The sequence below is a fragment of the Eleginops maclovinus genome, chromosome 8 (assembly GCF_036324505.1).
Source record: "Eleginops maclovinus isolate JMC-PN-2008 ecotype Puerto Natales chromosome 8, JC_Emac_rtc_rv5, whole genome shotgun sequence".
Lineage (NCBI taxonomy): Eukaryota > Metazoa > Chordata > Actinopteri > Perciformes > Eleginopidae > Eleginops > Eleginops maclovinus.
The window spans coordinates 5200057-5215206 of record NC_086356.1 but is presented as its reverse complement, the minus strand read 5'-3'; the positions used below and the strand labels follow the sequence as shown (position 1 = coordinate 5215206).

At 37.9% G+C, this 15150-nt stretch overlaps 2 protein-coding genes across 2 annotated transcripts in view; both read right to left on the bottom strand.

Annotated features, from left to right (window-relative positions):
* Positions 1-4993, bottom strand: part of igsf9a (immunoglobulin superfamily, member 9a) — a 45380-nt gene extending 40387 nt beyond the window's left edge. The window contains 1 exon segment of the mRNA XM_063889783.1: positions 4774-4993. The gene's annotated coding sequence lies outside the window, so the exon portion shown is untranslated.
* A 906-nt stretch (positions 4994-5899) lies between these two features.
* LOC134868891 (transmembrane protein 230-like) lies at positions 5900-13594 on the bottom strand. Its single transcript, XM_063890273.1, has 4 exons — positions 13454-13594; positions 9855-9951; positions 9430-9552; positions 5900-6690 (listed from the first exon to the last, which is right to left on the bottom strand). The coding sequence occupies exons 2-4, from the start codon at positions 9933-9935 to the stop codon at positions 6550-6552; spliced, it is 345 nt and encodes a 114-aa protein (XP_063746343.1). The 5' UTR covers positions 9936-9951; positions 13454-13594; the 3' UTR covers positions 5900-6549.
* Between the last annotated feature and the right edge of the window lie 1556 nt (positions 13595-15150).

The window sequence follows — 15150 nt, the reverse complement described above, 5'->3', positions numbered from 1 at the left end:
TGATAAAATTCCATTTATTTGGCATGACAATTGCCACAATCCACGTTTGTTTGTGTCCAGGCTTAAAAAGCATCTTTTATTATGGTCTAGGTATGGATTCAGAAAGCTACAGTTACTGAAGCGGAGGAAGAGTAGAATGTGAAACGCAGGATATTTGTTTAGTGGGTTAGGATGGTTGGCTGTTTGATCTGCAAGAAATCTAAATTGGACATTAACCTCTGAACACAGTGTGAGTAAAGAGAACAAGGGGCAAATTCCTAATGTGGTGCTACCCTAAAAAGATACACAAATATACTTAACGGGAAAGGGTGTTTTTATCTTTTAACTGACAAAAACGTAATAGCATAACATTCTTTAAAAGGCTAAGCATACTCTACAGAGTAAACTGTAATGTTGACTTCAAATGAACATTTATTTAAAAAGGGATATCATCCTTTAAGTCATTTCATTCATTCTGGTATCACAAAACCCTAAATGCAACTAAACCGCTGACAGTGCAGTTGGAATTCAAAGTGTGCTAAGCTAGTAGCAGCTATACACCGATTATATTTGCCAAGACTAAATTGTAGTACCTACATACATGGACAAATTGGCACGTACACATGTTTTTCTGTGTAAACAGTTGTCTGCATATGAAAGATGTAGGGTATGGGACAAGGTTTTTTGCATAAGACCTGTTCGAGTTTCCTAATCAATACATTTCAAATACTTCTGTTAATTTCATTGATAGGAGTTGATGACTTGTGTCTTCTGTAAGGTTTACCACAGCACTAAAATACACCAAGCATTCATTGCACGAGACTCGGATTCACGTGTCTGCATATGAATGAATATATCTGTTCTGAAACTGTCATCGGAGTATAAAATTGCTTCTTGTGAAAAAATCCAATTTGTTGTAGAAATTGTCTCTAAACACAATCCGTTATTGCGTCTTATTTGCTAATCGGAGTGAAATCTATGACCAAGAAACGGAGAAAGAAGTCTTGGCTGAGAAAATCCTGTTTTTCCAAACATCTGCAGGCAACACCAGAAGACCCAAAACATTGACTGTTGACACCAGAGGCTAAACCGTCATGGGACAGATAGCATATGGGTTCCGAGATCGATCCATGCTTAACGCTCCCTTTGACTTGATAGACGAGTTGATGACTAATCTCTTCTTGCATATAATGGCACGTTCCACCCCGAAACTACCAGGTGTTCATCGCAGGGGACTTGTGTTAAAAAAAAAATCAGTACAAATTCAGGTCTTGTCTGAAAGCTTGAATTCTTAATTGTTGGGCTTCTGAATGGATGACTTTGTCCCACCCTAAAAGAAACATATCAACACAGCCTCTATAAGGAAATGCAGATATCCTAAAGACTTGTGATCGACTTGACCAAGTTCGAATTTGTATTTTGACAAAAGTTATCACCTCAGTCCGACTACTTCTGTTTCATTTGCCAAGCTCATTGTATTCATTTTTTAGGGGACTATTCATCTTTACATTAAAAGACATACCTGTATTCTGTTTCTTCACACCAGCTCTTGGGAGCTCTGTAAGCTCAAATCCTTTGAACGTTCTTGTCAGAGTGCTGATTGCCAGACGCCTTTCACATTTTAAATAAGTCCTGCTCATTGACATTCAACATGCTGTTACCCACCTATGCAACAGTAATTGTCAGTGTGATTAGGTTACTTCAAAGATTAAGTTCTCTCCACGATGTGCCTTCATTGTATTGTTTGCCCCCTGTAAGTCTACATTGTATTCTTCTATAGCTGTGCACAAGGAAATAAAAGCCAGTTTTCATAGACAAGCTTTCTGTCACAAAAGAAAATGTCGCTCAGTTTGATGTGCACTCAGGAGAACATAGGCCTGACTGAGAGAGGTAGATAAACTAAAGAAAAATAAAGAGGTTTCCTCTGCGTGGGTACTGCATCTCTGCGCTCAGAGTACAAACATTACGTATCTTTTCAATGAATCAGAGAGCAGGCTGGAAAATCGAGATGAAAACCACAATCTTTTTGATGTGTTAATCTATTAAATACAATTTGGTTGTATACAGAATCACAATGACGTCAAGGGTTAAAAGGATAGATGGGGCCAAGTCGCTGTTTTGTAAGGCACAAATTACATTGAAGACCTCGATCTTAATTCCCTGGGGAGTGTGGGAGAGAGGGGGCTTATCAAAAAGCATAACAGTGCCTCTTAAAAATACTACTGGAAAATTCATTATTAAGAAAAATGTTTATCATCTTCTATTCAATTATTAATAATACTTCTGTTTGGATATCTGTCAAATGTTTTGCATGTAGCCATCTGTTTTTTGTTGACAGCAGCAGATTTCTTACACCTCATTCTGATGATCTAAGGCATCATCTGCTGTCTGTCTGCTGCCTCTCTCTGCACCTTTCCCTAAAGAGGTGGCAATTTGATTGGCAGCTGTCAAATTGACTTAAAGCTTCTCTTTTTTTTCAGTCTGAATAAAACAGAAGACTCAGGAGTCTTATTTTAATAAGACTATTAAGATATCTGTTTCTTTTTTTTTAAAGCGAGACCTGACCAAGACGGGCAGCAGCTTGAATACACACACAAAGTTAAAGACATAAAACACACAAGAAGCCAGAAATTTGAAAAATAAGGAAACACAAGTTCTCAGTTTTATTACCAGGTAGGCGAAAAACTGTGTAATCTTAAGAAACAAGCCGATAATTCTTTCATTTTGGATTTAAAAACATTCAACGAGATTAACTCATTGAGTTTTAAGTTGTTCTGAAACATATTCAGCTCCCTTTTTCCAATTTCTGTACACAATTGAGACCGGAATGATGGAAAACCCAGAACAGCAAAGAAAGAATATTGTCAATAGATATTCAGCCAGGTGAAAAGTATTCTTAGTTTTGGGAGCAGACCAAAAATTGCTTTATATCTAAAGGGTGCAATAATGGCAGAGCACACGGATTGCAGGCCATCCTAACCGAGAGTATGACTCACAGTGGTGAGTCAGACCATATCTGTTGTCAGTAAAATACAGAGCTTTAACAACAACATTTTAAACTGATGGTCTGGAGCATATCCAATTATTCCAAATCAAAGTCAAAGTGATCTTCCCTGAAAACACCTGAAACTAAATATTAAGATGGTGTATCCTTAATGTCTTACTGTGTGTAAAGCACTTAAAGTAATGTTATTCGCAGAACTACACTTCATTCTTTACTTTAAAATCAACTAAATATAGTTTCTTCTAATGAGTAATGGTTCACAAACGTTTTTGGGTTATGTTTCCGATGCTCTTCTCACTGGTTGAAAAAGGATGATGTCACATACTTGCACATCAATCAGCATAAGCAACATTTGAATTACATGTGACAGAGAGTAGGTCTGCTCAAACCACAACTACACAGTCCTAATAAAGCCATTGTTTAGCATCTAACTCCTAATGAATAATACCTAAAGATATTTTTCTACCTTGATGTTTGCGAGCTTTGGTCATGACTCTCATTGTTATTAAGAAATTGTTGAACCAAGTTTTGGGGCATTTTTTTAAAAAGTACAACAGCAGCACGTTTAGATTACAGCCACTAAATCCAACATTCTGACAGTTTGGTTCCAGTCATGCAATTACATTTACAAGAGCAATAGTGTCTCATTTTACACAACAACAGGCAGGATCAAGAGCAATGCACTGCAACACAGCATGCAAAAACACTGGTATGGGCTTAGTAGTGCTTTGCAAGTATTAATTTGCATCTGCTTCAGTCTGCTTTAAGCATTTTGAAGTGTTTACTGCATTCACGTAATGCTGGTGATGTCAATCAAGTTCTTTCCCTTCATAACAGCGTTAAATTAACCTGGCCTCCCTCTGATGATGTAACCTCTGTGCAAAATGTTGTATTGTTGGGAAACTGCACCCATCTGGCACCTTAACGGTTGCAATCAACCCAGAATTGGAATTTGAAATGATTTAATGAACCATGTCTAGGGGAAGTTATGAGAATATTTCTCTCATAATCTGTGAAATAGAGGGACTCTGGCCTCAGTTCAAAGTGAACAGCGCTTAGAAATGACATTTCATATTGTGTGTGTGACTCCACATATTGTCAGGTTGCAAGTAATATAGAGAAATACGAAATCATATCCATTTCCTTCCTTGTTACCGAATATAATACAGAAGTTAGGACTTATAAGTTGCTATTTGAACCATGTGCTATTAAATTACTGAATAAATTAAATAAAAATACACAGCAGGGATCTGTGGTCTGTAATGTTGAACTGTTGGAACCCTGAATATGATTTTTAATTAAATGGGAGAGCAGAGATCTAGTATTATTTCTGAAGCTTCTTGGAGCAACAATTCAAGACAACCACTATCTTTACTATGTTTTAACAGTTTCTCAGGGTATACAAAAAGCTGTTCTTAAAAAGGAGCATACCACTAGCCCAATAAAATAATTAATTCCAGAGGGAAATAAAACTCCTTGGCCTACAGAAGCCTTACAGATGACTAACACTGACTCATGTTGAATATTGGGGGCTCCTGCTGCTGAGTTCAAGCTCCACAACCCTCTCTGCCAATTTCACTTTTAATTATAATGAAAAGACCTCATAAAGAAACTCCATTGCCCACTCTTAAAAGCACGCCGTTACTCGGGAGAACTTGATAGGAAATATCGCACTCCCCGGTAAGGGCTCAGAGCATTACTTTCACATCCTTCCAAAGCAGCTAGAAGTCAGAAACACTTTCAGACTCATTAACTGCAATGGAGGGCTCTTTTCATTTAGCTGTTCCTACCTGTAGCTCGGTTTTCGGTGTGCAGCCTCTGTGCGACTTCCTTTTAAAAACACATCCTTCGTACGTCGCTTTTAAGATAACCGTGTGCCCAGTATAGTTCCGTGTGGAGCTCCGGATCACCGTAATTCAGCTTAAAGCGGGCCCAGGTCTTTTGAGGTGTTGAAAACGACCTGAAACATGAGCTTTTTCTTTTAAAAACCCACGAGGCAACAGGTGCTCATTTCACGTTCAGGTGACAGTGAAGCATCGACCCACTTTGCTGCTCCCTCCCTGTGAAAGTCCAACCCCCCCTCCTTCCCCTCCAGCTCCACCCCTCCCAACTCTGGCTAGTGCTGTGTTTAAAGGTCTCAACCCGCATTAAAGTGAAGTTGGCCCTTTAAGCCCTGTAACATTCAAGCCGGTGCAGATTTAATATGAGTTTGTTTTTGCAGGCAGAGAATGATAAGGCGATTTTTAGTTTGAGTTTTTCTGCCCTTAATCCCTCTTTTGATGACACCCAGTTGATTGGTGACCACAAGAGGGTGTCCTTTACCTCATGTTGGTGGTCAAGCCAAGAAAGTAGGAACACTTGTAGGCTGTCGGACTCAAATACATGCATTTCACCCAGAAAAGGACTTCATTTGTTATTGAAATAGTCATCTCTGATTTTATTACACGTGTTCCTTCTTAAAGGTGTATAAGAAACCGCACAATGTGTGCCCTTCACACTTTTGTGTTGTACATCATATGTTCTCTCGCATAGTGATACTGTGTTTGGGAATGAGAGGCTGTTCTTTGCAGTGTTTCTCACTCACTACACAGCCTTATCGTCTCCAAACCATAATCAAGTTAGAAGACTTTCCAACAGATTTAGAAAAGAAAAAAAGTTTGCTGTGATTCATTGCTTTTCTTACTTTCTAATCCTTTCTTTGTTTTGGTTTTTAAATGAAGAAAGTATATATTACATGAAGGAAGGACATTCGATATCTATGCGTGTGTAAATCTGTGTTTCAAATAGCCCTCTTCTGTTACGTAATTGTTTAATTTGACATTTTATCTCCATAATCTACCATCACAATCACATCTCAAATCACATTCTGCAGAATGAACTTTCCTGCTAAATAAATAATAATAACAAACTTCTAAATAGATTTCTCCTTTTACTTCATTTCACTTTTTTAATCAGGTAATGCATGTAAAAATACATCTTTCTTTGATATTTTAAGACGATTGAATATGCACAAACAGCAAGACTTCATACAGAAAGTAATACATTTCACTCAAAAATATAGTGTACTTCGACAAAGTGATCAATCTTTGGATAGCACTGCAAATATAATATTTCAAGGGAATATCAGTCCCTATAAGCTTTGCATTCAAAGTGTGTAGACTACAATTGCAAATAAATTCTTGTTTTTATGATATACTATAAAAACAGCAGTGCAACTGTGCAAAGAAAACAAAGCTTCTCGGTCTTCCAGGTCACGGATCGTCTAGCAGGAGTAACTTTAAAGGCATCTGTGTTTTCTCTCATCTCATCACTTATTTATACATCAGCGACATGTTGCTGTAGCGTAACAGGTCCTCTTCTCTTTAAGTGTTTGGCTCTTTTTTTATAATGTTGTATATATAAAGCCTCTAAGGTTCGTCAACCATTTGTGTGGAAGATAAGACAACACAGAGCGTCAAATAAACAACACAGAATCATAAAAAACAACAAACGTGTGACTCCAGTGATCAGTTATTAAAGTAAAAGCAGGCAACAGTCTAGGTTAGAAAGTATGGCGAGTGTTGGGGTCAGTCGCCAAAATCTGGGATGTCGTCGTACGAGTAACCCCGGTAACCCTTTGCGGCGTAGTAGGCAATCCTCAAATGGTAAAATCCAGGAAGGAAAACGAGCACCCCTATGATGATGACAGGAATGGTGCGGTCTGGGTTCTGAAAACATCAAAAAAGAGAACAAATTGAGTTGTGGGTGAGGCTAAGTTGACATTTCTTTGTATTTAACATCTACTTTAGGAGTGAATCAGACTCATATTGACTCGCACACATCAATACCCTACTGCTGGAAGAAGCATATCAGATTCCATAATGTACTCATCAGGCTTTAACACGCTTAACTCCATGTTTGCCTGCCAGCGCCATATATACAGGGTCTGGATGAAAAGGGTGTGCAGGAGGCACAGACGTGATGACTTCATCTGTCTGAAATCTGGAGTCATGTTAATCGTTAGTCATTTCACATTGAAACACTACTAGGCACAGTCAGTCCTCATCATGGCCAAGTGAAGTGTTTCATTTCCCCACCAGATGGCAGTGTTGTGCACTGAGTACCTGTAACGCCAATGCACTGCTACATAGGCCATGCCTCAACTTACTGTAGTCCTAATCACTTTGAGCATTATTTCACTTTCTGCCATGTACAGTATCTATTTGGGATGTATGTGAGGTGGTGGGCCAGTGGTCTGAGTTACCATACTGCAAATATTTTGTAGTTTGACAAAAATGGAAATGGATTTTGAATAATCTTTTAATCTTCATATACAGTACTTGCAAAGACGTGCAATTTAGACTTTGCATTCAACGTTTCCTGGTATTAGGAGCGGTTGGCAGCTACCGTTCATATACTGAGTCTGGGGAACGGAGTGGGGGGTCCAGTGCCTTGCTCAAAGTGCCCATGAGATAAACTGGCTCCTCTCCAGGTGAAAGTACACACTTATAGTACTTGGTCTATTCATGGTCTTGAACTGGCGACCCTCCATTTCCCAAGCTAATGCAGCTTTGAGTCTTTCTGTCGTTTTCCTGAGCCTTCAACCACATTTCATAGTCTTCATCCTCTGATGGAGTTTGCCTAGCTGCCATGGCAAACTTAACTAAAAATCTACATGAGGATTGAGCAAAGTCCATGTAAAAATTAATATAACGTGATGTGGATGAAAAAGCTCCAGAAAAATAAAGCTCAAAACAATTAAACCACATTACTTTATATAAAACCTGCCTACATCCAATATTCGCTTCCTCCATTGCTTGAACCTTGAGTCATTTCTGGTATAAGATATGCTATTTCAACACGCGTGGGCTAATTGGCAAGTCGACGTCTCAAATACTTTGATTATCAAATATATAATAAGAGCTGTTGTCTCCCAAATGGAGTCCTTATTTGAGGAAGCAGCACCACAGCAGGGGATCTTCCCAAGTTGGCACTCAAAGAGCAAACATATTAAACTCAGTAGTTGTAATTCAAACATGCAGCAAACAATCGTTGCCAGGAAAACAAGAGCGCAGTAGAAAAGTGTCTGCAGGGCAAAAGAATGCCAGGATATCACCTCAATTAGAGCTATTTAAAAACCAGATTAACTCGGCAGGAGTTTTAATTACTGCATGTGTTTGACACTTTAGAGGCTGCGTTGGCTCTATAGATGTTTCAGATCTAAGGCTTGATGTAACGCTTCAATACTTTTTTTGTACACATTGAAATATTTGTATGCTGCTGCGCCAAGTGTGGGAAACTGTCAAATACCAAAAGCTGTCTTTTAATGCTTGGCCAGATCAACTGGCTTGTTCACTTATGTGAAGATCAGATATTTTCTGATGCAAAACAAAACGGTGAAGATTGTAAGATATTTAATTCAAGCAACTCTTTGTACAGCTGCTTATGTTTATACTACTTTAATTGGACCATCAATTCCTGAAAAATAAGCACATTTTTGAAGATGAAGAAATCCCTGAAATATAACCTCTTAATGCATAGTATTAAATATGGTAGTTTTATTTATGTCATCTCTTTGCTCAACAACTATAAGTTGTCACTGCATGCCTCCCTTTTGGCAGCAAGTGCGAGGGGGCAGTGAAAATGTTATTTTATCTTAGCTAAGCAGGAAGACTGGAAACAAGGGGAATCAGTTGCCTGGCTCAGTTCAAAGCTAACCAACTGCTGACTAATGGCCGCAGCTAGTTAGATCCAAAGATAATAGAATCTGCGTTGTTCCTGAACCTGAATCCTCAATAAAACCTCTCCGGTGAATGTAAAGTTAAATTAGGGACTTCAGATGGACCATTGGCGATGCCAGGCCATATGTTTTTCACTGTTTCTGCCATTTATGCTAAGCAAAGCTAACCTCCAGCTGAAGTGTACAGACATGAAAGTGGTATTACATTTCTCATAGAATTCTTAGCAAGAGGGCGATAAAGCGAATCATCCAACATGTCAATTCCTGTAAGCACCCAAGGTGACCTGAAGACTTCATTTATTAAAACTGCTTTGAGAGATGTTTGGAGAAAGATTCAGGACATAAAACATTACAACAGAAAGGAAGAGAAAATCATCTCTATTTCGCATAAAGGAGCAATTTAAAAGAGATAGATCTTGTGAGCGGCTATTACTCTGAGAGCAGACAGGAGGCAGGCGGCTCAGACGGAATACATTTTTGTCACAAATGGATTTTCAGGAGAACAAGCCTGACGGGTATTTACTGGCAGTTTTAGGGAACCCAAACATTGTGGGATAGTGTGACATGCTTCACACGAGCCCTTTGGCAACAGAAAAAGAAACTGTATTTAAATGAATATACTGGGGACATATTTCAACTACAGTCCAACCCTCGACCCCATATTGTGGTTTGTCATTAGATTAGGGTTAGGGGTTTACGTCAGATTTCATTACACTGACTGACTCACCTCCACTTTTATGGTTCCTGACAGAAGAAGAGCCCCGAAGATTATCAGTAAGGAGCCAATCATAAACAGGAATATTGCCAGCGCGATTGCCTTGTAGGGGACCTTTGGTGGGCTTTTCTTGAACTGTAAAAAGATAATCACGGTGAATAATAGCAGACAATGCAGCGCTGCCTCAATATTGAGCTTAAAAGGGTGCATACTTTGATTTAGTAATGAACATTTCTTCTGTTGTTTTCAGTTCACAACAAAACAAATTAGCATGTGTTAATCCCTTGTACATAAACAGACATAAAAGGAAGTCCAGGAAGTCATTATTTGGGATTAAGCTCAAATGAATTGGAGGTGGTTATAAAAGGCGTATGATTCCTAGGCTCCTGAACAACATGACAGCCGATGTCTCAGAAGAAGAAGAAGGTGTGTCTCACCTGTAAGTCGATGTAACCGTCGTCATCAGCTGCCAGACGGGAATACTTGACCTTGTTGTTGGATAGTCCAGCCCCCAACATATTGCTTCATTAGGAGCTGTTTGGAAAAAGAGACACAACTTATATATATCAAGCCAATGAACTTACATAATTACATCTTATTTTGAATATGAAATTATAGCCAATAAATAATCGTCTGGCAATACAACACCAACATCCTTTCACACTCCGATCCAGTAGGTGGAGGTAACTTTAAAGATGGATTGCAAACCGCCAAATAAACAAAGAGAAGAAGATTAAACAAGCGCACCTAGCTAACAAACTCATGTAGTCCTTTGTGTACCTTTTAGTTGCTCTTAGAAAACTTTCTGCAATTTGAAGTGTTTTTAAATTGACTTTACTAGAAAAAAAGGACTTTTGAAGAATTGTTTTTTGGGTTGATAGTGATATCAGTTCGATTTTGGTCAGAACCATGATCTGTCTTTTTGTAAATACATCTTAGCCTTTCTTACCTTCAGGTGTGCATAAACTACAGGTTATGAACTTGTTTAAAATTGCTCATGTTTTTGGTATATACCATTAGAAGCAGATCAATAAAATAATTGATCTATAACACGCATCCCTGTTTCTAAAATCTTAATATGTCCACAGCAATCTTTGACATCTCGAGTGCACTCTTCAACAACATATTGTTCTGAATATTGATTTGAATTCTGAAGTTAAGCTATAGCCAAGTCAAAATCCATCAGGGTAGACGAACGTTCCTTTTTTGATGACATACAGCTGCTCAGACTGCCACATAGCACTGCTTCAATCAGTCCTTTAGAAACAACACACCTTCCAATAATCTGAAAATGTTTTTCAGGCGTAATTATGAGCGGTCTGAGAATGTAAACAATAAACTAACCTTTTTATTCAGCGTCTGACAAAACTTTTCAGCATTTCCAACAATCTCTTTCACTGCTTGAACAAGGGCAAAGGGGACTCACTTAGCGTGTCTGTTTAGGGATTAATTAGTCAAATGAGTTGTTTGCAGCACACCATCTAAGTGCTTCGGCGAACTTTGGATCTTTCGCACAAAAAACTAGTTTTCCTACAAAACTCGCCACGGACATGGACTGATTCAAAAACTACTTCTTGTATTTATTAAACACTTGCCAAAAAACAACTTTTCCAGATTATCAGTATTAAATTTGATGTGTCATCCACACAAAAACAGAGAAAGAAACTAGATAAAGTTACGCATTGATCTGCTCCAGCGAGACGCAGAGGAGTTTGACTACATGTGATCTGATTTTCCTTAAGGCCTAGCTTTTGTTTTTGTGTTTGGCTCTGTGAATACTTGCACTTGAGCCTCCCCAAAGGGAGACTAAATCCATGAATACAAACCGTTGTTTCTGCTTGAACAAGAGTATGGAGGAGCTTACAGAAACCTGCTGTTGTGTTAGCCAGCAGCTGTCACATCAACTCACCACAGAGCCACTCTGATGAAGAAGGCTGCAGGTTGTTGTGAAGGGGATACTGCAGATTTCGCATATATGGAGGAAAGTCTTTACAATATGAGGACCAATTTTGGATGCTGCTATATTTTCTGAGAAAAAATAGCTGTGAATGAGAGCTGAAACTATAAATATGTGGGAATATTCTAAGGCTGCAGTTAATTGGCTTGGTATTGGTATGAGTCCTGACCTGAGTGTGGCCTGGTAGCTGGAGAGTTCACCTTCTGGGCACTGCCTAGACATCTCTCCGTATAACAGGAACAATGCACGCGTTTTTGAATATGTATCTACAGTATATATGTGTATAGGTCCTGTCCTGTGCATGTATTGTATTGAACTGAATGTCTGCATGGCGATGAATAAAGGGTCTTCTTCTTCTCCTTCTTCTCCTTCTCCTTCTCCTCCTCCTCCTCCTTCTTCTTCTTCTTTGAAGCATATGTTAAAATATTACAAGTGCTATAGAGAACTCCTAGCCTATTCTACACACTTAATTAAAAAGATCTGTGTTTGGTAAAGATATCATATAATCGTATATTTTCCCAAATCGTTCAGCCCTAGAGTATTCATTAGTATGCCTCCGTATTGATTTCAGATGGAAATTTGCGACAGGATTGTTTACCTGCGGTCACAACAACCTGCCCCTCATCACCATACAGAGAAGCACCGGGTCTGCCGTAAAAAGTCTTCAGGTTTCTAAGATCCTCTGTCTACCAGGATTAAGAGTGGGCTCCCAATATAGAAACCATCAGGAAAAAAGGTCAAGCAGAGCGCGTACTTCCCGTGCCAGCTCAGGAATCTGCCTCAAGGAGCTGCTGATCCAATTTTACAACGTAATTATTCACTCTGTTCTCTGCACATCCATCACTGTGGGGGTTTGATTCAGCCACCAAACAGGATGCTACAACGGGAAGTCGGGGCTGCAGCATTCAAATTATCGTTGCCAGCCGTAGCCTGAAAATGGGCCGGAAACATCACTGCAGACCATCACAACCTGTTCCAACTTTTCCACTCGCCAAAACAACAACAGATTTGTCACTACGATGGATACTTCACAGGAAGAATCCCTGTGTTCACTGTCTAACACTAACATCCACTATACTTACCAGTAAATTATAGATTGTATGGTTTAAATACATGCTGTTTTAACATTTAAATAGCACCAGTGTAAAATATGTGTATATAATGTCATATCCACCTCCCTCATATAAAGCAACCTGTGGCATCTATCATCCTATATTTACTCCAGCACCCTCGGCACTATCACCCTTCTATTTATGGATATACACATACATTATGGTATATTTGTACAATGTGTACAAGGGAACTGCTTTGTATATAATCATAATGTATCCAATATTTGGTTATAGCCTAAAAGTGCATACATATACAGTGTTTTACTGATGCTGATATTTTTTAGACTAATGTCTTTAAGAGGTTATTACATAATTTAGGGACATTGTATTTCTACTCAGATGGTCTAGCCTTTAAAATAACTTTATTTAAATGAGTAAGAAAAGCTTTTAAGCGGGATGGGGTTGTACTTGGGGGAAATAGACTTACTGACAGTAATGTTGTATTTTAAACCATGGCTACACTTGTCATGTTAAAATGGGTTTTTAATGCATGATTGCAACTTATATTTTTAAGTATTTGTTTGGAAGTTTAGCTGACCACAGGACTGTCTGTTATTAATATAGTGGAACAGCAACTATTTAAGGAGGACGCCAACAGCATAGTTGTGTTTCAGTTTGAATTCACACTCATTATTATTATCATTATTATTATTATTATTATTATTATTATTATTATTATTATTATTATCTAGGTTAAATCATGTGGGGCTAATTACAGCCCAGATTAAATAATTAGCGCATGTGCAATAATAACATTATGTCGCTTAGGCTTTAGTCGAGGAAACTAGTCGAAATAAAGTTGCTGTAAACTGCATAGTTAACCTCGGTCTGTTGTTAACGTCTCATAGTCACTCGTGTATAATTAGCTGCAGCATTAGCTTCTTAGAAGTTACGCTATTAAAAGCTAGCCAACATAACTCGTAACATACGCAATTACTTTTTTTACAACTCGTCGTTCGTCTCTTACCGTCAGTCGAGGTATAATTAACACCGTATGTGTGTTTATCTACAGCAGAACGAGCCTCTATGGTGCCACATCGTAGTTTGGAAATCCATCCATTGGAAATATACTTCCTTATGTCCAAAGCACTGCGCATGCGCTGTTGAAAATCACAGGTCCATTATCAATTCGTCCATTCATATCCTATTACTAATACTTATAATATTAGTACTAATAATAGTAGGGATTGTAATAATGACAATTATTATAAAAAAGATAATACGAATAATATATTAATAGTGATCCAATTCCACATCTTAAACATATTAAATTAAGTCAGAATCACTATTCCTTTATTCGTCCATTAACATTATTTTTTAAAGATATTTTATATTTAAAACAAAGTATTAATTACCAGTAAATACGTTATTTTAAAAATCACATAATATAAATTGTCTTATTCATAATTATAGTGTAATTAGTATTTGTGTTACTTGATTATTATGCATCATGGAAGTAATTCAATGTTATTCCAGGTCGAGATGGGGTTATTTTTAAGGAATTAAAGGACTGCTCTGTAGTTCAATATAAAGTTATTATTTAACACACAATATGGTTTTATTTTCATTGTACATTTTAAGTTTTAATATGAATTCAGTAAAATAAATATCATAATAATGAAAACAATAAAATATATTCAAAAGAAAAAATAGTTAAAATTGTAACACATTAAATATTAGTTGGAAATCAAATACCTGAAGCATCTTCACCCAGTCTTTGGAGGACCGCCCATCTTTGAGTTTGGTATTTTCCCTTTTGTTAGATTTCCATTTCACTCTCATGCATGTGTATCTTTATACCTTTACTTTGTAAACTCTTCTATCTCTCCTACCCTTCTCTGTAATCAAATTCCAGTCTATTTGCTGATTGACTCTGCAGCCGTTTGGTCAAGTGGAAAGTAAATGACCATGTACTTTCAGTAAAGAGACCATTTGGGGTTGAGCTTTCTTTAAAGTGGATTGTGTGTGATGATCATCAGTCACATTGTAAGTCAATCTTTTTGTGTTTAACTGAGATAGATTTTGAAAGATGATGCACTTACTAAAGCTTTTATTCCCTCTGGCTCATTTTAAGGTTCATATTTGTATTTTGTGCCTCTACTGTGACATGTTTACATGATTTAATGTTCAAAAAGTGCTTTATTTCTCTCAAACTGCACCTCTTTTCAGCCTCTCTCTGAAACCAGAGCCCAGTTTGGCCTGATTGTTTAGCTGGCTGGCTCGGTTGAGATTGGTCAACCGCTTAGTGAGGTGTTAATGTGATGTCCAGCCCCTTAGCCCATTGTACAATGTGTTGTAGCAATAGCCAATAGAAGCAGTAGTGTTACATAGTGATTTCAATATGTAACGGAAGAAAGTAAATCTAGTAGCAAGGTAGGTTTTGTTCTAGTAAGTGAATATGCTGTGCAAAAGCATTGAAGTAGTTTATTATTGTTACATATCTTGTCTATGAGTTTAAAAGCACTACTGTCAGCATCACATCTCCATAATCTCCACTGGAAATTGGTTGCTTGTTAGATAGTCAACTGGGAGTCATTTAGCTTAGATACAGACATTTAGCTTTGAAAGGGCTATCAACATTTATGTCCCCTGTGTGATGGTGTTATATATCATATGATGAGATATATCATTCCTCATGCATTAATGTAAAAGCAGGGGTTTTAC

Excerpts from the sequence above, each read along its gene's own strand:
- LOC134868891 (XM_063890273.1), bottom strand. The coding sequence starts at position 9,935 with ATGTTGGGGGCTGGACTATCCAACAACAAGGTCAAGTATTCCCGTCTG. Across the intron at positions 9,553-9,854 it reads ACGGTTACATCGACTTACAG|TTCAAGAAAAGCCCACCAAA; the intron begins GTGAGACACACC and ends ATCTTTTTACAG. Across the intron at positions 6,691-9,429 it reads CAGGAACCATAAAAGTGGAG|AACCCAGACCGCACCATTCC; the intron begins GTGAGTCAGTCA and ends TGATGTTTTCAG.